General features: G+C 43.6%; 2 protein-coding genes across 4 annotated transcripts; one reads left to right on the top strand and one right to left on the bottom strand.

Moving 5' to 3' along the window:
• Positions 1 to 531: 531 nt before the first annotated feature.
• Positions 532 to 7,105, bottom strand: tdrd15 (tudor domain containing 15). Its single transcript, XM_077552859.1, has 5 exons — positions 6,891 to 7,105; positions 6,249 to 6,318; positions 1,037 to 5,971; positions 847 to 959; positions 532 to 762 (listed from the first exon to the last, which is right to left on the bottom strand). The coding sequence occupies exons 2-5, from the start codon at positions 6,302 to 6,304 to the stop codon at positions 749 to 751; spliced, it is 5,118 nt and encodes a 1,705-aa protein (XP_077408985.1). The 5' UTR covers positions 6,305 to 6,318; positions 6,891 to 7,105; the 3' UTR covers positions 532 to 748.
• rfx6 (regulatory factor X, 6) lies at positions 6,899 to 19,945 on the top strand. 3 transcript variants are annotated; one of them, XM_077552861.1, is made up of 21 exons: positions 6,899 to 7,209; positions 8,392 to 8,416; positions 8,893 to 9,055; positions 9,149 to 9,272; positions 10,243 to 10,304; positions 10,396 to 10,473; positions 10,570 to 10,597; positions 10,940 to 11,047; positions 11,110 to 11,187; positions 11,278 to 11,391; positions 12,735 to 12,784; positions 12,909 to 13,068; positions 13,832 to 13,976; positions 14,088 to 14,197; positions 15,617 to 15,734; positions 16,032 to 16,154; positions 16,224 to 16,436; positions 16,575 to 16,809; positions 17,646 to 18,007; positions 18,158 to 18,355; positions 19,356 to 19,945. In XM_077552861.1, exons 3-21 carry the CDS (start codon positions 8,913 to 8,915, stop codon positions 19,505 to 19,507), a joined length of 2,601 nt encoding a protein of 866 aa, XP_077408987.1. In that variant the 5' UTR covers positions 6,899 to 7,209; positions 8,392 to 8,416; positions 8,893 to 8,912; the 3' UTR covers positions 19,508 to 19,945. The 3 variants fall into 3 exon arrangements, with proteins under 3 accessions (XP_077408987.1, XP_077408988.1, XP_077408986.1); XM_077552862.1 differs by having other exon boundaries at positions 8,870 to 9,055; XM_077552860.1 differs by lacking the exon at positions 6,899 to 7,209 and having other exon boundaries at positions 8,225 to 8,416.
• Positions 19,946 to 24,189: the final 4,244 nt, after the last annotated feature.

The following is a 24,189-nucleotide window of genomic DNA, read 5'->3' as shown; positions in this document are numbered from 1 at the left end:
AATAATGCTGACTTTGGACAATTTTTAACTCTTGAGTTGTATTGCATCTTATTAGTGTAAACATTTTTTTGTGTGTGTTTTAACGTTTTCGGTCCCGAAGAAGCGTCTGAACTTCTCGCTGGAAAAAAAGCCCTCAGTAGCACTAACCTACCGTTACAACCTAAAATGTTTATTTTATTTTATTTGCAACAACACATCCTTGAAACCTTGAATCTGGTTTCTTTAGCAGTTTTGTTCATGTTAGGGCGAGGTTGGCTACTTGAAAAGTCGATCCGTTTGGGTGGGAATGAAGGGAGTGCAGCTCTCGTCTCTTATTCTGGGGAATCTTGACACAACTTCATACATCTTGGGACCACCAACAGGCTGCTAGTGGAACTGCAGGCAGCCCAAAATGTAAAGTCAGGTTGGAGTGTTTGTTTTTTTTAACTGCTGTAATAATTTAATTTCCTCTTTGGGTTTTAATAAAGGATGCCCTGTTTTCAGTGCTTACAATAATTAAAGGTGTTAATTAATGCTAATGAAATCACAGGAAATTGTCAAACAGAGCAACTTTTAATATCTCTAAATTGAAACCGGGTCAAAATCAACAAGCTTTTCAATTGAAATGAAATGAGTTGCGCTTAACATAAATCCCAAGATTTTACAAGAACGAGTCAAATCAATTCACTTAACCACTCTTAACATTTTTGTAGAACTGAAATCTTTGCTTGGACCCAACGTTAACGCTGCGCTCCAACTTCAGGCGTCGTCACTGCAGAACACCTGAGCCAGAAGAGTGAAAAATCGTTAAGTCAGAAATGCTCACCAATAATTGCTTAATGACAACTTTTGAGTGTTTTTTCTTACATTGTCGCCTTCCCAGCTTCACAACTTCACCAGAACCTTCTGATAACTCCTGATTGGCTCCCTCGGGTTTTGGGTGGCGTTCCACCCCCGTGTCGGCAAACTCCGCCTGAAACCTGAACATGTCCAAAAACAAGTCCGACTTTCTTTACCTGTCGGGAGAAGAACTTGAGAGACTGCTGCGGCGGTTTACCTGAGCCCCAATATGGCGTCCGTGTATCTGGCGTGCCCGGCGCCCACGAGCTTTCCCGCCACATGGACGCCGTCCACCAGCACCTCCGCAGCCCATCGTGCGTTTGACAGAACATGTCGAAAGACCACCTTAAAGCGGCAGTCCAACAACTTCCGAAAGTAGACTGTGGCGTCCTCGCTCCAGTGACCGCCGTCTTGGGTGGGGCTCACCCCCCTCAGGACGCAGGGGTGGACAATTCGGGGAAGTTTGAGCAGATCTTTTGGGATTATCCTCAAATTGGCGCGCTCTTGACACGCAAAACCTTCACAGAGGCCGTAGTCGACGAGGTCCAGGAGTCCGCCGGATGCGTCCACGTTTAGAACTTGGGCGCGGCACCATTTGTTGAAGAAGACCGATCTGAACAGGCAGCTGGCGCCGGGCGCGAGGGACCCGTCGGGCAGACGGGGTAACGCGGACTCGGGGAGGTCCTCCAGCAAGATGGCCACTTGGTTCATGATGGACACCGAGTGGTCGAGAATCACGCAGAACTCCGAGGGAGTCTTCGCCGAGGCGGCAACACCCGAGTACTCTTTGCCGAGAGAGACGGGAGCGAAGACCAGCTTATGCGGACTTGAGTCTGGCATGAGTTCCTCATTTTGGCTTTGACGCGGCGGCACAAGCGGTTCTTGGTTTTGCTGCAGTAATCGAGCGGGGACGCCTGAGGACGCATTTGCACAGTTCGTCTTTTTCTTGGATCGAGTCTTTGAACTCTTCTTGAATTTAGACCCGGTTTTGGTTTTGAAGGTTTTATAGGAGGCGACGGTTATGTTTGTATCCTTAACGCTGGCCTCAAATGTTCCCCGTTCGTCCTCTGCGACTTTGGGGACGGTCTGATCTCGAACCTTCACTTTGTCCTCCATTTCAGAACCTTCAGGAGCATCCGCTTCCTCTGCCGTGTTCAACGTTTGTTCATCTTCACGCTCGAGGATCTCCATCGTCACCTCCCAGGAAATTTCCCCTTTGCGGACAAAGCGAACCTCAAGTGGTTTCCCCGCGACGGCCTCTGCGAAAGCGGCGTCGTCGTCGTCGTATCGGCTGCGGTCCGCCAGGCGGCACCGGATGCCGAACGCTGGCCGGGAACGGTATTTCTGCGGCAAGGCGTGGACGCTTCCTTTCGCAACCACGGCAGAGTTCCCGTAGTCCAGGAAGTGGACTTTGATGCGGGACAAGCCCTCGCAGGCGCCGGCGACGGCCCGGTAGAGAGCGCCGTCCCCGTGGTAGCGTGCCAGGACGAGGTCGTTGAAGCGAACGGGGGCGGCGGACCTCAAGGATTGCCGGCTGACGGAGTTGATGTCTGCAACCATGTCCGCGAGGGCGGCTTCGTCGTCGGAGACGTGCAGGAAAAAGTCGTCCATGGAGTCGACGTGGGAAACAAAACAGACGCGACGGCAACCTGCTGTCTCTTTTCTGTCCGTCAGCAAGAGTTGAAGGTTCTCATCCGTCTTTTCAAGCTGCGCTTTGACTTGTTCTTGAAAAGGTTTCAAAGCAGGACTTTTTGAGTTTGTTGTCCTCGCAGGGGTTTTGCTTTGAGATCTCGGTTGCTTGTGCTGCTTCTTAACCGTCACGTGTTTCTCCTTTGGTTGCGGTCTCGTACCTTTGCCTTGGTTGGCGTCGGGAGAGTAAGACCACTTCGCCGTTGCGGAAGTCTTTCTCCCGACGGGTTTTTTGTCTTTTTTAGGCACGTCGATAAAAGTCTTTGGTTTGGGCGAAGCTGCGCTGATGAGGTCGTTGACCTTGTCGTTGATGTTCAGGCCACCGTCAAAGAGCTGGACGTCAAAGGCGCCGTCCTGGCGCTGGCCACGGATGACGGCCCGCAGCTGCTTGTTGAGGACGGCGCCATCCAGCCAATCCTTGACCTCCGCGTGAAGCTCCTCCCTGGACACGGACGCCAGCTTGAACTTCAAAGCTTGCATGGGCGGCGACAACAGCCGGCGGGAGTCTTCGGGAATGGACAAAACGTGGGCTCTCTCGGATATACTCGTATTGCCGTAATCCACAAAGAACACGGCGAGGTGCAGCGGGGTCGGGGTGTTGCGGACCGAGGCCCGATACCAATTCCCGTCCAAGTATTTTGCCAGGCACACCTTGAGTGGCCCGTGTACCGCGCCGGCGCGCTTCCTGCTCTTGACTTCCTCTGCGATGCTCGTTTCAAGGTCCTTGTTGGTTTTGCTGTTGCGCCGCAGCTGGCAGTAGACGTCCCACTCGCCGCTGATGTGAGTCACGTAGACGTCTTCCTCGTGGTCGGGCGCCAAGTCGAAGGACGAGTAGGCGAACTCTCCGGCAAAGTTCCCGATCGGCAAACTTTGCTCGGCGAGACGGTTTGTGACGCTCTGCTGCGTTTCGGCGTTGCGGAGCTCCACAATGTTCACCGGTTTGCCGCCGTCGTTGGATTGCGACACGACTCGACACCTCAGGTTGTCCCGGGCCTCGACTATAAAACTCCTCAAATGGCTACAAATGTCCTCGGAGGTTCCGGCCGCTTCGGTCTGCTCACGAAGACTGCATTGGAAAGCTTGACCTTCGAGCTCAACATATTCTGGCGTCAGTCTCTGGAGTTGGTTGACCTTAAGTCGGACGCTGACGCCGTAGTCCACCAAGACCACCTCGGCGTGGTCTTTGTCTCGCTCCTGGATGGACGCCCGGTACCATCTCCCATCCTGAGGCGACTTTGCAACGCAACACGACTGGTCGTTCCGGACGGGAACGGAATGCGTCGCGTAATACCGCTGAAGGTTCCGCATCATGTCCTCCAAATCTGGAATTCGATCCCGTCGCTGGCACCAAAAATCCGACGGGGAGTTGATGCAAGAGCATTCGACTGCGAACTCGCACCCTGGTTGGATATCTAAAGTCTTAAAGCTCGGAAGGATAGCGGACTTTTCCTCACGGTTGTCCTGGTCTTGGTTCCGGTCTTCATTTCCATTCCCCGTATTCGCATGGTTCCGATTTTGCTCCACAGGTTCGACCGGAATGGTTTTCCAGTAGTCGGCTTCCCTGGATGACACCATGAGCTCGCTGACGCTCCGACCGCCGTCGCTCCCCGCCCGGTACAGCTCGACCACGCACTCGTGGTCTGTGATCCGGATCATGCGGACGAGCAGCGCCTTGTCGGACAGCGCCGCTCTGAAGAAGTCCGAGTTGTAGCGCGTCCACACGTCGCTCAGCGGCGTCACGTTCGCCAAACTGCAACGGAAGGCGAACGCGGGGACGCCGGCGCACGTCTCGGGGATCTTCTTGATCAAAGCGTGAGGGACTTTCTCGAGGTTGCCAAAGTCGATGAAAAGAACTTCGGCGCCGCGCGGGAGCTTTTTTGTGACCACCGCCCTGTAGAAGTGAAAGTCTTCCTCGTACATGGCGCCGCAAAGCGTTCCAGGCTCGGGGTTGTGCAAAATATCGTCTCTGAGCTTCATGTCGGCAAAGTGATCGGCCATTTTGTCCCTCATCTCCTGGAAGGCTTCATTTCGTTTTGTGGTTCGGAGCCAGAAGTTGTGCGGCGTCTCGGCGTATTCGAGGTAGGCCTCAAACACCGACTGCTCCTGAAGCTCCTCCTCTTTCAGGGTTTTGACCAGTTCTTGACCCATGACCTTCTCATAGCACAAGGTGCTTTTCTGGGGGGTCGCACCTTGTGCGGCCGAATCGGATTCCTCTTTTAGTTGCGGCAGCGGCCTTGGAATTTCTTCCGCCGTGCATTTATCCGAAATCCCGACGACGGTGATCGAGTAGAGGCAGCGCTCTTCGTCAAAACGATCAATCCGCACATCCAAGACACTCCCGAGCAAGCCCGCCGTGAGGAGACGCAGCTGCCGGCTCTCGCGCTCTTCACCCCGAGCCTTCCGAGGCGAGAGCGAGCACGGAAACGCCAGGATGGATGCGGAGTAGAAATCGGACGGCAGGCCGTGGACGTCCTCCACTTTGATGGATTCGCAGAATCCGGAATCCACAAACAGGACCCGCACCTGCGAGTTGATCGGGAGGGACTGCACGGAGCCTCGGTACCATTTGCCGTTTTTGCCTCTCACGCAGCAGAGAGAACTCACATTCTCTCGGGTCTTGCGCTGAGGACGTTCACGTCTGCGTTTCAAGACCGCGGACAACTCCGTGGACATGTCCCGAAGGCGCGACTTTTTACTCGCCATCTGGCAGTAAAAGAGGCCCGGGTGGACGGCGGCCGTCACCCGGACTTGAGCGCGGGTCCCGCGGCTCAACCTGGGCTGGCCAAAAGGCAGGATTTCCTGATAGAACTTCAACCCACATGACGGGTCGCTCTGCTCGCTGGGTTTGAGCGGCACCTCGACGAGCAGCGCCACCAACAGGAGGAAAGTGTCTTTGTCCACATGCTTTCCGAAGCCCTGCCGGACCAGCTCGTCGTTGACCTCGGGAATATCCAGCAGGAGGACACTAAACGGCAGGATGGCTTGGATGGAGCCGGTCACGTTCTTCCCGACCAGGCTGGAGAGGAAGTCCAAGACGGGGGACGACTGGCGGCAGTCGTCAAGCACGAGCACGTTGGCAAGGAAACCGCAGACCATCTTTGGCGGCAGGACCAACAAACCTTCGGAACACGACGATATGTGGGCCGCGTCCGCGCGCAGGTCGCTGCCGACGTCGATGAGGAAGACGTCCCAGACGCCATCTTGGCACATGTGAACCTGCCCTCGGTACCAGTGCGCCGTGCGGACGTCTTCCACCAGGCAAAACTCACCCACGCCCGCCTTGGCTGCGGTCTTGGGCGCGTTCTGGATTTCCTGCTGCAGGATGACGTAGTCCAGCTCTAATGTGGTTGGGTACTGTCCCTGGAAGTAGATCAGGGTTGCTTCGGGGTTCCAGTCCAAGTGGGATAGCTTAAGCTCCACTGTCCAGAGGGCACATGGCCCGGGTGGACCTAAATCCTGAAACCTGGACATAAATGAGTCGTCTTTTAAATCAGCCGTTACCCTAATTTAAATTAGATTGCGATCTTTCATTACGGTATTGTTAGTGCTCAATGCTCATATTTTCTTACACCAATAAAAGCATGCAGTGGGGCCACAAATGAAAACTCATCTCTCAAGGCACCACTCTATATCATTTAGGGTCTTTACGTTCTTACAGGATGAATAAAGTAAACATCTGTTTGTCAAAAATGGATCGTAGTTAAGGCATAGAACAATTTCGATTGATTTATTTTCCTAACCTGTTATGTTGCGTGTTCAACAATGACAGCATGTCTGCTGATTTCGGGATGCTCATCTTCCAAAGGTAACCTATTCACATACAAAAAAGAAAAAGAAAACTATTTAATCGCCAATATATGAGCTTAAAATGGGAAGCCCATTCATTTATGAGCTTGCTACCGAGCAGTGAGCAGACCTCTGCCAAGGCCAAGTAATCAGCACTTCATTGTATGTACACATTCATCTGCTGTACACATTTACTTCTGAACTTTATCCACTTACAATTCTTTGAAGGGGAAAAACATTTAACAGTGTTACCAAGAGTTAAATTAAAAATTCCTAGCATCCGAATAAAATAACCTTTGACACTAGTATTAATTAACCCTCCAGCTATGTTTGCAGGTCAAATTACCCGTTTGGAATATCTATTAAAAAAATAAAAATAAATAAATAAAAAGATTAAACTTGGACTGCTGGCCTTCGTTTTTATATTTTCATTTTTTTTTGCGTGATGAGAATTTTTTTTTTTTGCTGATTAAACATTAGTTCGGGTCACATTGCCTCATGAACATGTTACGAAATGAACACTACAGGAGGGTAACGTGGAGTTTTTATAAAGTTAGCTACAACCTCAATGACAATGTTAAGCTAAAGGACCGTACCAGTTGGTGCTCTTTTACGTGAACTTTTCCTCCACCGTTTAATGCGTGCCACTTGGTAATTTCGTCGTGTTTGTTGTCCTACTTTAGGTGGCCACCGTGAGTAAAGAACGATACACGGCTGGCTAGCTAGCTTAGCTAACTGAAGCTAAGTGAAACCTGATGGACGGTGTACCCGGAAGCCGCCACCTAATTGGCCGACGGATTTTTAATGTGGCGTTGGAGTAATTCAAACGTCAGCGTGCTGATTCGTACGTGTTTTCAACAAGTTCGCCGCCATGAAGCCTTTACCAGGAACGGAATATTATTCAAATAAAATAAGGTAAATTTGATATTAAATTATGAGGATTTTTGATTGGCAGTAGCACAAGCTCTCATGATGGTTTCGAATCAGCATTGTTTTTGTTTTTAAAGACGAAGCATCCACAATTTTAATTGATTACAGTCAAGTAAAAGTAAACCTGCTTTTTTTTGTGGCAAATAATCTCGATTGGATATTTTCTTTACACGTCACAAGGACGTCACCTCCATATTCAGTAATTTTGCCTCTTGAAAAATTCATGACCATCACAATTGATTCAGAACTGACTGTTTACTCAGCTGCGTCTTTGTGTGGTGTTCAAGGTCAAATACAGAATGTAAAATGAATTTATGTGTAAATGACATGTAGTCTACCCGCACATAAAATTATTTTGTTTTTTAAGTTTTTTTTTAAATGACTGATATTTGGTGTTTTTCCCCACCAAATATTTTGTAAGCAAATGGTTTCATTAATCCTTTGTATTTCCACAAAAGGAATGACCAGTTTTGCACAAACATATTTAATTATTCTCTCACCAAGCATGTAGACCAGGTCTTTTGGACTGGCGAGGCCGCTTTAGACTAGAGTGCCAAATTTCAAATGAAGGAAATACATAAATTCATTCAAAAATGTCTAACAGGCAACGACGGCATCCGTATAAAAAGTCATTCTGGTGACATCAAATTTGGCAAATAATGAAAGATGAAGCATGTACCTGAGTATTTTTATTGGACTGGATTGTGAGTGTAAACAGCTGAGTGGAGGTGCAGGTTGTGTGGGGGGTGCTGATGGTGCTGGATGGACAGATGGATGAGGCCCCCCTCCCCCCCTGTTAATGATTAAGAAGCTCTTCTGTAAATATGATGCTCTCTTGCACTAGGCCTGCCTGCTCACCTTCTCACGGCACGACACCTGTTCAGCCTTCTTCCTCCTGGAAAAAAAAATGATGCACCAGATGCTTCTGCACCATTTTAGGCCTTAAGGATCAAATGAGCATCTTCTTCCACTACTACTTGTTGTTGTCGTTTTTTTTTTTTAATATCCAAAATGCAAATGTCGCCCGTGCACGGTGTGACCATGGCGATGAAACGCAGCCGCGAGACGTCGTCGGCGGCTTCTGACAGACTTTTTCCTCTTCACGCTTTCACCCAAACTTTGTGCGGCTCACACGAGGACACGACTTTCCATGGACGCTTTCATCAGGAGGACGAATCTGCCATCAAATCAGGTAAACAAACATTTAATATCATTTTTATATTGCTGTGAGGTTCAGATCAATGAGAGTATGTAAGTTTCATTCTCCGCTATTTGACTGCTCTGTGGTGTCGAAACTTCATATCGTTTCTGATGGTGGATTTAAATATTTAAATTTAGACAGCGGTGCTAAAAACGAATAAAGGTCCCAAACTACAAAATGTCAACAGTGTGTTTCCAATGATGATGTTGGGAATTGGCGCAGAACTTAGAATAAAGCTACTTTAAATTTCTTGAATCAAACCATCAAATTTGGGGTTAAAAAAAAAAGTGAATAATTGTAAAATATGAATGTTTGTCTGCAAGGCGGCTAACTTAATGTGCTTCACATAATTAAAAGTCCATTTAAAAGTATTTACAAAAAAATATATATATTTGAAAGAAAAAGAACCAGGAAATGTCATTCATTATTCCATACATGCGTGAGTCCACGTTGTGTGGTTTCCTCAGAGGCGGAGGACAGCAACGAAATGGCGTCCTCAGAGGAAGACCAGGATCTGGACCTGGACCAGAACGAGGACCCGAGTGCCAAAGCAAGCCCGGCTTGCCCCAGGAAAAGTAACAACAAGATGAGCAAGGACAAGAAGAAGCAGACGCACCTCACGCTGCAGTGGTGAGCAGTATCGTGCGATTATTGATTATAAATGATTCACATGGTGGTGATGATGATGATGATGATGATGATTGTTGTGGTGCCACCTACCAGGCTGGAGGAGAACTACATCGTGTGCGAGGGTGTGTGTCTCCCTCGCTGCATCCTCTACGCTCACTACTTGGATTTCTGCAGGAAAGTCAAGCTGGAGCCCGCCTGTGCTGCCACTTTCGGAAAAGTACTCTTTTTCTTCTGTTCGTCAGCCTTCCACAATGTACTTCCTGTTTAAAGGGGAAGTCAACCTTAAACACTTCTTGACCATAAAATGTTATATGTGACCTCACTAGTCTAAACATGACATTCTGATTTATATTACATTCGTGGAATATGATTTATGAAGCAAAATCCTGCTTTTTTCAATCCATCTCAGGGGGCGGCCATTTTGCCACTTGCTGTCTGTCGCCTGTAGATGACATCACAGTTGCTCAGGTCTCAGGTCAATCAGAGCTCACTAGTTTTCTGAAGCTGAGCTGTGATTGGTTGTTACCTGAGACCTGAGCAACTGTGATGTCATTTTCACTCGACAGCAAAATGGGGGCAAAATGGCCGCCCCCTGAGGTGGATAAAAATGACTGTGTTTTGCTGCATAACTCATATTCCACAAATGTAATATTAATCAGAATGTCATGTTTAGACTCGCGAGGTCACATATAACATATTATTGTCAAGAAATGTTTAAGGTTGACTTCCTGTTTAATTTAGGACTTAAATTTTTTTGTGCGTCCTATTGTGATCCATCAATCCAAAATGGCTGAATTCTTGTTCAAATCTCTCGTCCAATTAAAATTGTGTTAGGAGCTGATTTTTTCCCCATAAAACTACTAAGTGAGTTTTTCAGGTTGGTTATAGGGACGTTAAAATCCATAAAAGTTTACCAGGATACACACACAAAACAAAACAAAAAGGTGACATATGTAACAATGATACAACTTTTATTCTCTAATGGCAGACATTTTAACACTCGTAATGGTCATAATAGCTAAAATAACTTAGCCGGTGCATGATAAAAGTCAAATAAAGTCAAACTACCAACCTTTTGACTAAAACCTGGAGCAATACCGCCACCTAGTGGCCTTGCTGGAATTCATTTGTGTTGCACGATTTGTTACGATGTTGCCATTCAATTGTTTTTGATTTGACCCAATCAGACCATCCGACAGAAGTTCCCTCTCCTGACCACAAGGAGGTTGGGAACCAGGGGACATTCCAAGTAAGCGCCCACTTTTAAACCTTCATGATCACGATTTCGAATAGAATCGTTTTGAATTCGCCATCGATCCGGCCGGCTGTTCACGTGACAGGTATCATTACTACGGCATCGGCATCAAAGAGAGCAGTGCTTACTATCACTCCGTCTACTCCGGGAAAGGTTTGACCAGGTAAAAAAAAATGTTAGACAAACTGTCACATTCACACTATTATTTGAACATTTACAGTTATTTTTATTTTTTTTAACATTTCCTTCTCGTTGGCAGATTTTCTGGAAGCAAGATGAAGAATGAGGTAGCGTCTTCTATGCGCACACACCGTAGTATTCAAGTGAAGCCTTATTATAATTGATTAGAATAAATCATTTTCGTATGGAGCATTAGCTTAAACTTTTGTCACTTGTTGCTAGTGCTAGTGATATCTCATGAATATTCATAATATAAAATGGCTTCCCTTAAAGGGGAAGTCAACCCCCCCCACCAAAATTCTTAACAATAATATGTTCTATGCAGCCCCACTAGTATTTCGAAAAACCCTTCTTCTCATTGGCAAATAATCACCAGCTGTTGGTTCAAATTTTGAAGCTGTTCCGAATTTCCTCGCGACAAGAAAATCTGTGAGAGCTCTTGTGTGCAGGGAGGCTTCACCAGGAAATACTCGCTCAGCTCCAAAACGGGAACGCTGCTTCCGGAATTCCCCAGCGCTCAGCACCTTATTCTGCAGGGAAACATCTCCAGGGATAAGGTTGGTGTAAAAAAAATAAATAATAATAAAGATTCAACATAAATGTGATGTAATAATAATAGGTGGACACGCTGATCATGATGTACAAAACGCACTGCCAGTGCATCCTGGACAACGCCATCAACGTCAACTTTGGCGAGGTGACGTCCCGGCGGCGTCGGCACGCGCGCGCTCCGGCGGAGCGAGCCGTCCGGCGCCGCTGACGTGTCTTCTCGTGATGTCTCTTGCAGATCCAGAACTTCCTGTTGCACTTCTGGCAGGGCATGCCCGACCACCTGCTGCCCCTGCTGGACAACCCCTTGCTGGTGGACATCTTGTGCGTGTGCGACTCCATTTTGTATAAGGTAAGCCAATGAGTTTTGTGCGGAGAGTGACATGAGTCATGATTTTTCTTCATTTACTGCATCGCCACAATTGGTGACCCCGACGCGATCCAAAATGACAGATTTCTTATCAGTTAACACACTAGTACCCATTTTTAACCGTTATTAATCGCGTGGCTTCACTAGTTAATTATCATTGAAATTTTAATCGCCTCGCGCCCCATATTTTTAATAATCTGTTTTTTTAATTACTTATTAACTGCAACAATGTTGGAATTTTCTTTTCTTTTTTAAATGACATCCTCCTGTACGAATCCATTGAAATCTGCTGTCAAGATTCCTTTTAAAGTTTCAATTACCATGAATAAAATATTTTTCTTCCATCACTCTTGGTTTTATTGGATTGTTAAAAAGTTCCCATTTTTATGTGTCACCCCGTATAATTGACTGCTTACAGAGTTGAGTAAACTAGTTGCCCAATTAACTCCCCCCAACTCCTTATCAGCGTTTTTATATATATATTAGTGTTGTCACTCAATACAATTTTTAAAAACTAATTAATCACACAAGTTTCCGTGATTAATCACAATTAATCACATTTTTCTACTTCTGTTTCTACTTTTTCTTCAACGCTTGAACAGATATTTACTAGTAGAATCTTGGAATCAATGTAAAATCATCAAATCGAAAGTATACTTATAATCAAAGACTATTCGATCGGCTTTCTTTGATCCCTGAATAGATGACTTCTGTAAAATACAATTGTTCAACAAAATGATCAAAATGGACTCAGCTTTACAGGCGACGTTTTTACCCATAAAAACGATTTTCTAAACTTTTTGCTTACAGCTTTAGTTCACGCTAAAAATTCTATTTTTATTTTCCAAATAAAAAATGTTTTTTTTTTTTTAGAGCTGTCATTTTAACTCTTTGACTGCCAGACGTTTTCAGAAAAGGGATGCCGTGGGTGCCAGCCGATTTTAAGCATTTTTGACTGATCTTTCAAGGTCCACAGAAAATGTTGTGTTTGGACTATGGAAACACACATACTACCAAATGAAAGATTGGACTCTCATCTTTCATCAGAAAAAAAAGTTTGTTTCTACCTTATTCCGTTTTTCAGTAATCAACAATAGAAAATGGTTAGTTTCACCTCTGTTTAGAAAAAAAAACGTCTTTTAACGTCTTTGGCACTCCTCCATAGGATTTTACTAAACGTTATTTAACGTTTTTGGCAGCCAAAGAGTTTTAATACTTTGATACCGCGATATTATTATACCACCAGAATCTGAAATCGGCTCATGCCTAATAACGAGACTTATTATCATTATTTTTTTTATTATTATTCTGTTTTTTCTGCTCAGGTTTTGACTGACGTCCTCATTCCCGCCACCATGCAAGAAATGCCTGAAAGGTTTGCTTCCTCTTTAATTTAACATTCGATGAGCTACACCATCCCCACACGGTCTCATTGATTGAGCGTTTTTGTGCGTGACCAAACGATGTCCCTAATAAAGTGACCGTTTGACGTTTGCCAGCCTGCTGGCGGACATCCGCGGCTTTGCCAAGCACTGGGAGCTGTGGCTGGCCTCCTCCCTGGACAACCTCCCACAATGCCTTGCGGCCAAGAAGCTGCCCATCGCCCGCCGCTTCGTGTCCTCCCTCAAGCGGCAGACGTCCTTCTTGCACCTGGCGCAGGTAACGTGACCCTTACCTTCGCCCCAAGATAATGTTCCTTTTTAGAATATTGTGTTTCGTGATTATTTTTTTTTTTACATCAAGTGGAAAGAATGAACTCTTCTTTCACCAGAAAAAAAAGTTTGATTGTACCCATGTCAACACCTCCCAACATAAAAGCGTTTCAAACAAGAAAAAACCCGTCCTTGGTACTGAATGTTTTGAATCTAATGGACGGCTTGAGTCGTTGTTGGCAGTTAACTCATTCACTGCCACTGACGGCTATAGACGTCAAAAATTAATTTGAACTATTTTTATTAGTTTTTCCACTTTTGTTTACAAGAGTATGAAAACCTAGAAAAACAATTATTTATTATTATTATTATTTATTGCACATTTAGAACAGATACAATTTGTGATTAATCGTGAGTTAACTATTGAAGTCATGCGATTAATTACAATGAAAAAAATTATCGTCCGACACCCCTAATTTTCTAATAATATTTTCCTTTCTTTTTTAATGAGAGGCATCAGACGATTACATTTTTTAATTGTAATTAATCACATAACTTCACTAGTTAATCACAAATTTTAGATCTGTTCTTAATGTACAAGACATTTTTTTCTAGGTTTTCATACTCTTCTTAACAAAAGTGGGGGGAAAAAAAGGCAAAACAAATTTTTAATTTTTGTCATCTATAGTCGTCAATGGCAGTGAATGAGTTAATGAGTTCATCTCTGTCAACATGTCGTATGTTTGCATCCAACTTGGTTATGTCGCCAGATCGCGCGTCCGGCGCTGTTTGACCAAAGCGTGGTGAGCAACATGGTGGCCGACATGGACGACGTGGACCTGAACAGCATCAGCCTGCACTCGCTGCTCAGCATCGCCGCCAACGCCGAGCAACTGCGCGACGCCTACTCCGATTGTGAGTCGCCCTTCAAGCGTTACCTCCGCCAGGGAGAGCCAAAGCAAGACGATGTGGATGTACGCGACAAGACGCCGTGGTCGATGCCGACGCGTTTGTTTCCCCCTGCAGACGAGGCCGTCGCCGTCTTCCAGGAGCTGAAGGAGCTCCTCAGGAAGAACGCCACCGTCGAGTCCTTCGTGGAGTGGCTGGACAACGTTGTGGAGCACAAAGTCATTAAGGTCTTTGTGATGAGCATCAGAAATTCATCTATTCGCAGATGATCATTTTTTAATGCATTTAGAATTTGCGGCCTGATTCCTAAATGTGGGGGTCCACAGTATCTCTTTGACTGCCAAAAACGTTAAATAACGTTTAGTAAAATCCTATGGAGGAGTGCCAAAGACGTTAAAAGACGTTTGTTTCAAAACATAGGTGAAACTAACCATTTTCTATTGTTGATTACTCAAAAACGGAATAAGGTAGAAACAAACTTTTTTTTCTGATGAAAGATGAGAGTCCAATCTTTCATTTGGTAGTATGTGTGTTTCCATAGTCCAAACACATAATTGTCTGTGGACCTTGAAAGATCAGTCAAAAGATCAGTCAAAATGCTTAAATCGGCTGGCACCCGCGGGATCCCTTTTCTGAAAATGTCTGGCAGTCAAAGAGGTATAGACCAAAAAGAACAGTTACTGTACCTCTCATGTGAAAAAAAAAAAAAAAAAACGCCTCACACAATAACTCAAAAACAGCAAATACAATAAAGATCATATTCATCAATACTCTCTTATTATACAGAGAGAAAAAAAGTAAGAAAATCTTTTGTCTAAGTGAGAGTCCCTCCCTCAGTCTGCTGCTGTGAGAGAGGGCTTTAAAAAATATATATATTTGTGAGAGGTTTCTTTTGTTATGTGTGAGAGGTTAATGTTATTTTTTAGCAACTACAGCACCTCATAATTTAATATTGAAATAAAACACAAAAGTACTCTAACAGTACAAATAAATCCTGTGAGAGTTAAAAAAAAAAGAGGGTTTGTTTTTGGTTGTTTTTTTGATGAGTGTGAGAAATTTTTGTGTGTGTCATTTTTTGAGAGATTAATGATTAATTTGTACACAGAGATCAAAAACTGTATGTGAATTTTTTTTAGATGATATTTGCAATGTGAGAGTTATTTGATGCGTGTAAGTTTTAGTGAGAACGTTTCTGTGTGGGAGGGTTTTTTTGCAGAATTTTTTATGTGTATGAATTTTGGGTTTGTGTTTTTGTGTGGTGTGAGTGTGATAAGTTTTGGGGTGTGTGAGAGATTTATTCATGTGTGAGTAAATTGTTTAATGAGAGTTTTGTGTGAGAGGTTAATGTTATTTTGAGTAAAGTGCACAACAAGTGTGTACGATTTTATGTGAGTTATTTATTTATGGAGCATTTTGTAGATGTTTTGTCATGAGAGTTTTTTTAGTGTGAGAAATATTTGAATCATGAGAGTTTTCGTGTGAGAGTTTTTTAATGTGTGAATTTATATTCTTGTGGGAGATTTTTTGGGGATGTGTGAGAGGTTTTGTTTGTGATTTTTTTAGGGTCAGAAATGTTTGATGCATGAGAGTTTTTTTGTCACGTGTGAGAGGTTAATGCTAATGTGCTCCTTTTTGTGTTTTGTCAGCCGGGCAAGCAGAACGGGCGCTCGGTGAAGAAGCGAGCTCAGGACTTCCTGCTGCGTTGGAGCTTCTTTGGCGCCCGCGTGATGCACAACCTGACGCTCAACAACGCCGCCAGCTTCGGTCTGCTCGCCGTCGTCATTGTCGCCAAACTATTAAGATTCTCGCCATTAATCATTCCGCGTCTCCATTTTGTGCCGGCGCTCTTCTTTACACAATGCCGCCATAAATAGTAATCATTAAACAGTCTTATCTCGGGGTCGTGCGCTCGCTGTTTAAACACGGCGGCGTGTGAATAAACACGGCGGCGCGCGCGTACTCGCCGCCTGACGCCCTGCCGGACAAACGGAGCAAGTTCAGGCTCAAGCCAATCCATGGGTTATGAAATGAGCACATAACGACGTGGCCGGTGTCCTTCAGGTTCCTTCCATCTGATCCGGATGCTTCTGGACGAGTACATCCTGCTGGCGCTGGAAACGCAGTTCAACAACGACAAGGAGCACGACCTGCAGAACCTTCTGGACAAACACATGAAAAAAGCAGGTAGCGTTAGCACACGTTAGCATCTCCGGCTGCATTCCGCAACAGTTGACATCTCTTTGCTTCTCTCAGGGGCCAGTAAGGCCGCCTTTTTGGCCTCTCCCAGTTCCTGCTTCCTAGCCAATCGCAACAAGGCCGTCGGGTCGACCGTTGACCAATCGGTGAAGAACGAGTCCTCGGGACAGGACCCCTCCATGTCTCTGGCGACGAATCGGCAGAGAGGGGTGGAGACGGGCGCCGCCGCCGTCTTGCCGCTGACGGATTCTGTTGGCTTCCTTGGTGGAGGTACGTAAAATAAATAAATACATTTAAAATGAGATGAACTTCCAACACTATTTACATCAAGCCGCAGCGTGCAAATGGCCCCCAAGCCACACTTTGGACACCCGATAAAGCAAAAAAAGACCGCCTTGTGTTTTCCAGGCGGTCTCACAGACTTCTGTACTTCCGTCATGACGCCCCCTATCTCCCCGGCGACGCTGGTGCACAGAGGTTCGGTCATCAATCAGGGGCCGCGAGCCCCGACGTCGTCCTCGTCTTCGTCCTCGTCTTACGTCTCCTCGCTGGGCTCCGCCTTCCCGGAGACTTTGTACCCCTGCCCGGCATACTTCCCTCCGTCCGCATCCGCATCCGCATCTGCCTACCAGCCTGGACTCAGGTCAGCTGCAGGTCTCATTTGGGCAGCGGGTTTTTAAAATTGAGGATCGAGGTTAATTACGGTACATATATATGCGTAATATTAGAGTCCCACTGAAAATAGACTTTTAAAGTTTTTTTATTTTTTTATTTCTCAGAAGTATCATTTTTATTTTTTTATGTATTCATTTATTTTGAAAGAAAAAAGGTTGTATTTGTGGAGATAAACTTACCATTTAGATTTTTTTTTTTTTTAAAGTGTTCTCTTTTTCAAATTTTATTCAAGATTGAATATTTTTTTTCAAAGCAATTTTGTTTTTGTTTTTGTCGCATCATTGAGCTTCGTTTACTTTGGCAACTTTTTTTTTAACTGTCCCTTTTTTTTGGGTAAAAATAAATATTTTATTCTAAAATTAAGAAAAATTCAGCACTCTTAATGTCTCAAATCTCAATGTTTAAACTTTTTTTCCCCACAAATTATGATGCCAAATGTATTCTAAATTAGCATTAATAAATTAGATTTTCATCTCATGATAATTTTCCTTGACAAGATTATATTCCAGAAAAAAAATTTGAATTAAAAAATATTGTAACTTCTTTTTCCCGATATAATATTTTTAATTATTATTTTTTTAAAAGGTATCATTTTTAATATTATGAGATTAAAATGGTCAATTTTGTAAATGACAACTTTTAAAGACTGCAATTCTCTGGAAAATTCTGACTTTATTCTTACAGAAAATACAGTTTTTCTCAAAGTTATGATTTCAATCTTGTCATATGATTAATATGTGATTAAAATCTCAAATTCAGTTGAGTTTTTTTCCTGTCTTGAATCTGCTCAATTTTTGTGTTAAGGCCCGAGTCCGAGAGCACGTACTCGTCTTCCGTCCCGACATCCTCATTGGCCTACCAGCTGTGTCGTTACCCCGCCTTCGACGACCAACCGCTGGCCGCCAAAGACGTCTTCTACGGCGACGCCCAACATTTTACCTCCGGCGTGACTCCCGCCTGCGCGCTGACCCCTTTTGCGCCTTCCTCCCGCCCGGCTTCCGGCTACGGCTCCGGCTCGGACCCCATCCCGAGTGACGCCGGCCTGGAGGTTCCGACGGCGGCTCACATCCTGGACGCCGACGAGGGATTCGGCTTTGGAATCAACCATTCCGCCGCGGGCGGAGGTGGTGGCGCGGGACAGACGTATTCCGCTTCGGGACAAAGTGGTAAGCAGAGCGCGCGCAGCTGCCAAATTGGAATTTATTTTCTTCAAAGATTACGAGTTTATTATAAAAAAAAAAATCGAATCTAATCTAAAATAAAAAAACATGAATCCAAGACGTAACGCGATGTTTGTCGTTGGCCTCCCGCCACAGATTATTTCTCAAACGGCAGTTACCTGGACAGCCAGCGGATGGCGCCAGCTGTGGAGCAGCACGTGTCGGTCATCAGCAGCGCCAGCCCCCTCCTGCTGCTTCGCTCGCCGTACTCGGACGTCCACGACCCGCTCAACATCCTGGACCGGCCCGGCAGGAAAAGCGGAACCTTCTTCAGCGACGTCCACAATGCCACGGGTGAGCTGCCAAACCTCTTGTGTTACTCCACCAATCACGTACAAGATTAGCTAGTTTTAGTTTCAGTAGTTAGTTAATCCATTTTAGTTACTGTAAATAGGTTCAGTTAGACAGTTAGTTAAACGATTTAGTTAGTAGTTAAGTTCTTTTTGTTTTGCATTTTGCAGGTCTTCCTTTTTGTTAGTCGGTTGCAACAGCTACCTCTCGTTAGTTGTTAGTTTATTGGTTTTAGTTATTTGGTGTGTTAGTTTTCTTTAGACAGCAGATAACTTAGCAGCTAAGTTCATTTATTGGTTTGTTGCAATTTTGTTAGTTCGTTAGGTAGGTAGTTTTCCTAATTTAGTTAATGTAGTTTTCAGTAGTTAATTGGTTCTCATTCCTGCAATTAGTTTCAGTTAGACAGTAAACAATTTAGTCACTAGTTAAGTTCTTCTTCATTTGTATTTTAGAGTTCTTTGGTTTAATTAATTAGTTGCAGTGGCTAACGTTCGTCATTTTATTGGTTTAAGTTACTGTGTTAGTTTTCTTTAGGCAGTCGACAGTACTAGTTAAGTTAATTTTAGCTGGTTTGTTACATTTCTTGGTTTTGGATAGTTAGTTTTCCTAATTTAGTGACTGTAGTTTTATTTAGACAGCAGGAGATAACTTAGCAGTTAAGTTAATTTTAGCTGGTTTGTTAAAATTTTTGGTTTTAGTTAGTTTTCCTAATTTATAGTTACTGTAGTTTTAGTTTCAGTAGTTAATTTGTTTTCATTCCTGTGATTAGTTTCAGTTAGAAAGTAACCAATTTAGTCAGTAGTTAAGTTTGTTTTAATTTGTAGTTTACAGTTCTTGTTTTTGTTAATTAGTTGCAATATTTAGCTTATTGATTTTAGTTACTGTTTTAGTTTTCTTTAGAGAGTAGACAACTTGGTAGTTGAGTTCATTTTAGCTGGTTTGTTAGCTAGTTTTCCCAATTTAATTTCTGTAATTTTACATTGTCTCACGTATTGTCCGCTAGGCTCCGCCCCATGCATGTACGCCGCGTCCTCGTCGGCGTTCTCCCCCCAGGATGCTTCGTTGTCGCAGCAGCAGGACCCGGTCTCTTCGCTGCCCCCCATCGACACCGTCTTCATGGGCGCCCGGGGGGGTTCCGTGACACATACGAGGTAGGCACACACCTCGCCCCCGCGGACGCCGTTTTCGTCACGAAGATGTGGCAGACATTTTTCCATTCCTGCCTGCAGCTGCTGTAAATAGACAATGTTTGGAACTTTCTTCTTTTTTTTTTTTTTTGCTGCTGCACTTTTCACGAGAAAGGTCAAATAATTAAATAATTAATTAATTTGTATTTTACACTTAAATTAAGCAATATCAAATTAGATCAGTGCTTCTCAATTATTTTTTGTTACGCCCCACCCAGGAAGAAGAAATCCCCCCCCCCCCCCCAACTCTCTTTCACGATTATAAATAGCATCTTTTGTCAATAAATTTGTTGTAATCCTTGTGCACTCTCTGACAATGAAAGCGCCACTGCCACCTAATGTATTGGATGTGCAATTACACTTTTTATTTTGATACATTGAGCGACCACATTTTTGAACAAACTTGTCAACAAGAAGTCAGCCGGATGGGATGTAATGAAAGCACATGTTGGCAAAATATAAGTTTTCATTTGTCGTGTCAAATGTTCGAAGCTATATTTAGATTTCTTAAGCTCCATTCAATAACAGGTGACGAATTGCTCCCCCCTTTTTTCCCAGTTGTCTTCTTATCTGCCTTGCCGGTGACAGATGGCGGCGTGTGTGTGCGTTACAGCGTGTTACGCCTCAAAGTACTTTTAATTACTCGGTCAATAATGGCGGGCCACAATTGGCCGAGCGCTCGTGTGACAACAACAGAAGGCCCAAGGTAAACTTTCCCACAATGTTTAACTACAACATGGCGACGAGCGCACTCCAGATGGCCTCACTCACATCTTTTGTCTTTAAAAAAAACAACAACATAAAAACATATTGTCATTATCAATTCAAGTTGTCGTTATATATTATTGACAAATTATACATAATGTTGAATAAAGGTATATTTATTTATTATTGTAAAAATGAAGTAAAAAAATGTATGAATATTTTAGAATTTATGTAAATAAAAAAACACACTTTCCTATTTTGTTTTTATTAAATTTATTATTATTATTATTATTATTATTATTATCCAAGGTGAACAAATATTTAATTCAATGTTTAATATTTATTGCAAAAATCATGTAAAACAATTTCTGAATATTCTAGAATTTATGAAAATAAAAAAAGCACTTTTTTCATATTTTGTATTTATTATTATTATCATTATTATCCAAGTAAAAAAAAAACAAAAAAAAACCAGCAGCTTTGTGCCACCAGGTGTCGCCATCGTGCTTCCCACCCATAAAAGTGGTCACAATATTAGGCACGGTAACTTCACCAAAATGTGCCAATTAGCGAGTCATTTTCGACTCCACGTTGCTTTTGCGTCGACGGTTCACTTAACCTACGCATTCAGAATTTGTGATCGGGCGACCGCCTCATTCCAACTAAACTTAATTGCTTTTGCTTTGGATGGAATAAAAGAGCTTCAAGGTTAGAAAATGAGAAATAATTACAAAAAAGAAAAGAAAAAACATAATGAGCAAAGCAGTGCGGTTTGATTTAAAAAAAAAAAAGTTAACTAAAGTCAACTTGGCCTTAGCAACGTTAAAAAAAAAAAAATGCTCGAGGAGTCTTATTTCTTCATCGTACGCAAATGCTAAGGGAAAACACATGACAACATTGCCAGCCATGTATTCTTCTTCGTCGGTGGAAAAACAAATTGTATTAAAGTTGAAGTGCGACTTTCTTCTTCTACTCTTTTTATCGTGATGTGTTTGCTTGTTTTTTTTTGCGTTAACTGTATTTGTTTTTATTTTCTAGTTGTCCTTTTGAGTTAAATTGAAAGTAAAGAAAAAGAAAATGCAAAATTTTGAAATGAATAGTAATTTTTTTATATCAGTCAAATTAATTGTGGTTATTATTTTTGATGAAATGATTGTTAATTTAGGGACTCTGCTAACCTTCGCATTGGTTTTAGTACTATTTTATCAACTCTACACTGTAAAAAATAAATAAATTATATATATATATATATATATATATATATATATATATATATATATATATATATATATATATACATATATATAAATATATATATTGGATGAAATCAAAATTTCAAGGCAACAAACTTAAATGCAATTTTAAGTTGGGCAATTTAACAAAATATTTTAAGTTTTGCTGTTGTGAAAAATGACTTTCCTGCATTTCACAACAAAGAAATACGAGTTTACAGAGCTAATTGCCCCCAACTTATTTACATTTTAAAGTTGTTCCAACTGAAATGACAGTTTTAGCACCAAAAAACAATTCAAATTTTTTATTTTTTTTTACATTGTACCTTTAATGGTAAATAAAAACGGCTCCTCTATTGATGATGATGGTTTTTGTGCCGAACGTTTTATTGTCTTGTCTGGTCGTTGAGTCCATCGTACATCGTCTCCACTTTGACACCAAGCGCCGCGCGTGTCAGCCGTACGCCCGAGTGCCACCTGACAAAAGCATTCCAGCGCCGGCATTGAGGCGCAAAAGTCTTAACCATCCGCCACCGGCGCCGGCGTCATCTTGGCAAGACCGGCGCAAAGTTGTCGGCAGCCTTGCCTCTTGCGTTTTTAAACAAGCCTCTCTCGAGTGTCTTTAAACAAATTCTTGGCCGCCGCTGCTACAAAGCGCCGCCGATTATTCAATAATAAGTGTTTTTTTTTTATTGGAGTCGTCCCGCGTGTCATAGAAAGATACACTTGAAAAGAGGCAACATTCCCTGCCTGGCCGCTATTGTCGCGCTCGTCCTTGTTGCTGTTTACTGTCTGATTTGCGTGGTCGTCGCTTTCATGCGAAAGCTCGCCGAGCGTTGAAGCGCCTCTCGACTTTCTCGCCTTTCTTTTTTCTCATTGATGGCCACAAAAGCTCTGCCTTGGCAAGCATAATACATCACACAAGTCGCACAAGAAAAATATTCAAATATCAACATGCGGCCAAGTCACGTTTTCTACGTTACGTTACGCACGCACTGCCGCCATACGTGAAAATCCAAAAAAAAAAGTTTGACCGGGAAGTGTGGGACTACCAATCTGGAGTAAATATATTTGACTTGAACGAGGGCTGTCAAAATGAAAGTGTAAAATCTGGAGATGAATTTAAATAAAAATTTTTTTTCATAAATCAATTAACGCCGTGTGTAGCAACCCAATGCTGCTGTTTAGGGGGTGCGCGTGAGCAGAACTAAACCTCACATCAATTCCAAGATTTTACACAATACCTCTAACAAGAAAATGTGATTAATTAATCGCGATTAACTCATTCACTCCCAGCCATTTTCTGCAAAAAAAAAAACAAAAACATATAAATACGTCTTTGGGACACTTAGAACATTTAAAAACGTATTCATACATTTTAGGGAGCAAATGAGTTAATTGCAATTAATCGCGATTAATTACACAAATGTGCGATGAATTAGTTAAAAAATTTAATCTCTTGACAGGACTAGTTCAACTATTTAATTAAATGCGTTCAAATGTATATTCAAGTACGCTCAAACATAAATTTTATGAATTATGAAATTACTGTATCAATGACTAAAATATGCAGCCATATTTCTATTAGTTCAGTTTTTTCCACTTTTATTTTAACAAGAATATGAAAACGTAGAAACAAATATTTTATTGTACATTTAGAACAGATCTAAAAATTTGTGATTAATTAATTATTGAAGTCATGTGATTAATTCCGGAAAAAAAAAAAATCGCTTGACACCGCTAGTTTGAACATATTTGCAAATAACGTATTTGAAAGCATGTTTGAATATATCGTCCGTCTAATCCCTAATTGATTAATTTCAATCTGGAGCAGCTTTTCATTTGCAGCCTTCGAGCACGCGTCGTCCACCTGTGCCAGAATAAAAGACGATTTTGTACTTTTCCGTATTGTCACCTTCTTCCTTTCTGCCTCTGGCTGACCTTCTATTGTGAGTTGCTTGGAGACTGGTCGCCCGACTCTCCCAAGCAGCGCCCCTCAACATAACCCCCCCCCCCCCGAACCGCCCCCATTTGCCTTACCCCCTTCACGCCGGGCCCTTTATTCAACTGGAATATCAAACGGCACGCGCCGTGTCTTGCCGTATTCATGCCTGCCGCCGCCGCCGCTGCAGTTTTGGAGGTGTCAGGGTAACGGGGTAGACGCACGCGCACACGCACACACCTTTATTCACAGCATTTTCATTGTCCCCCTCGTTCATTCATACGCGTCTTTGGCCTTGGGATGGAAACATCTTGGCTCATTGTGCTCCTTCACACACCCCCCCCCCCGCCCCCCATCGATCGCTTGCGGCCGTGTTTGCGCTCACATGACAATCGGCGCAAAACAAAATGGCGTATCGATCAAGCAGGCCCCGGTCTGATTGTGTGCCTGAGATTTATTATTATTTTTTTAATTAGGTTTTTTTTAAGTGGGGGAGGGCATGGGGGGGGTTATCAGTTTGACTAGCGCCGCACCTGTGTCGCGGCCGCTGAATGCAAGCGACGTGCCACTCGCCCGAGCTTTTAACGAGCCAATTTATCGGGTGGCGGCGAAGTCCTTGGCGAGTCTTTTCATCAAGAGCGTGCGGGAGCTGAAGGAGGAGGCTAAATGGCCAAACAGCCGTCCGTCTGTCCCGTTTCTTTGCGCTCGTCCTCGTTAGGGCGGCGGGTGAGCTGGAGTCCCGTCGCAGCTGAGCGGGTGAAAGGCGGGCTA

The sequence above is a fragment of the Vanacampus margaritifer genome, chromosome 19 (genome assembly GCF_051991255.1).
Source record: "Vanacampus margaritifer isolate UIUO_Vmar chromosome 19, RoL_Vmar_1.0, whole genome shotgun sequence".
NCBI lineage: Eukaryota > Metazoa > Chordata > Actinopteri > Syngnathiformes > Syngnathidae > Vanacampus > Vanacampus margaritifer.
This window is presented reverse-complemented; position numbering and strand designations above follow the sequence as displayed.

What these genes read in the sequence shown, in the direction of transcription:
- tdrd15 (XM_077552859.1), bottom strand. Translation starts at nt 6,304, where the DNA reads ATGAGCATCCCGAAATCAGCAGACATGCTGTCATTGTTGAACACGCAA. An exon ending in TTGAACACGCAACATAACAG is followed by an intron (nt 5,972 to 6,248) that starts GTTAGGAAAATA and finishes ATTTATGTCCAG; the next exon opens with GTTTCAGGATTTAGGTCCAC. An exon ending in GACGCCATATTGGGGCTCAG is followed by an intron (nt 960 to 1,036) that starts GTAAACCGCCGC and finishes GGACATGTTCAG; the next exon opens with GTTTCAGGCGGAGTTTGCCG.
- rfx6 (XM_077552860.1), top strand. Translation starts at nt 8,236, where the DNA reads ATGCAAATGTCGCCCGTGCACGGTGTGACCATGGCGATGAAACGCAGC. An exon ending in TTCCGCTTCGGGACAAAGTG is followed by an intron (nt 18,008 to 18,157) that starts GTAAGCAGAGCG and finishes CTCCCGCCACAG; the next exon opens with ATTATTTCTCAAACGGCAGT. An exon ending in CGACGTCCACAATGCCACGG is followed by an intron (nt 18,356 to 19,355) that starts GTGAGCTGCCAA and finishes ATTGTCCGCTAG; the next exon opens with GCTCCGCCCCATGCATGTAC.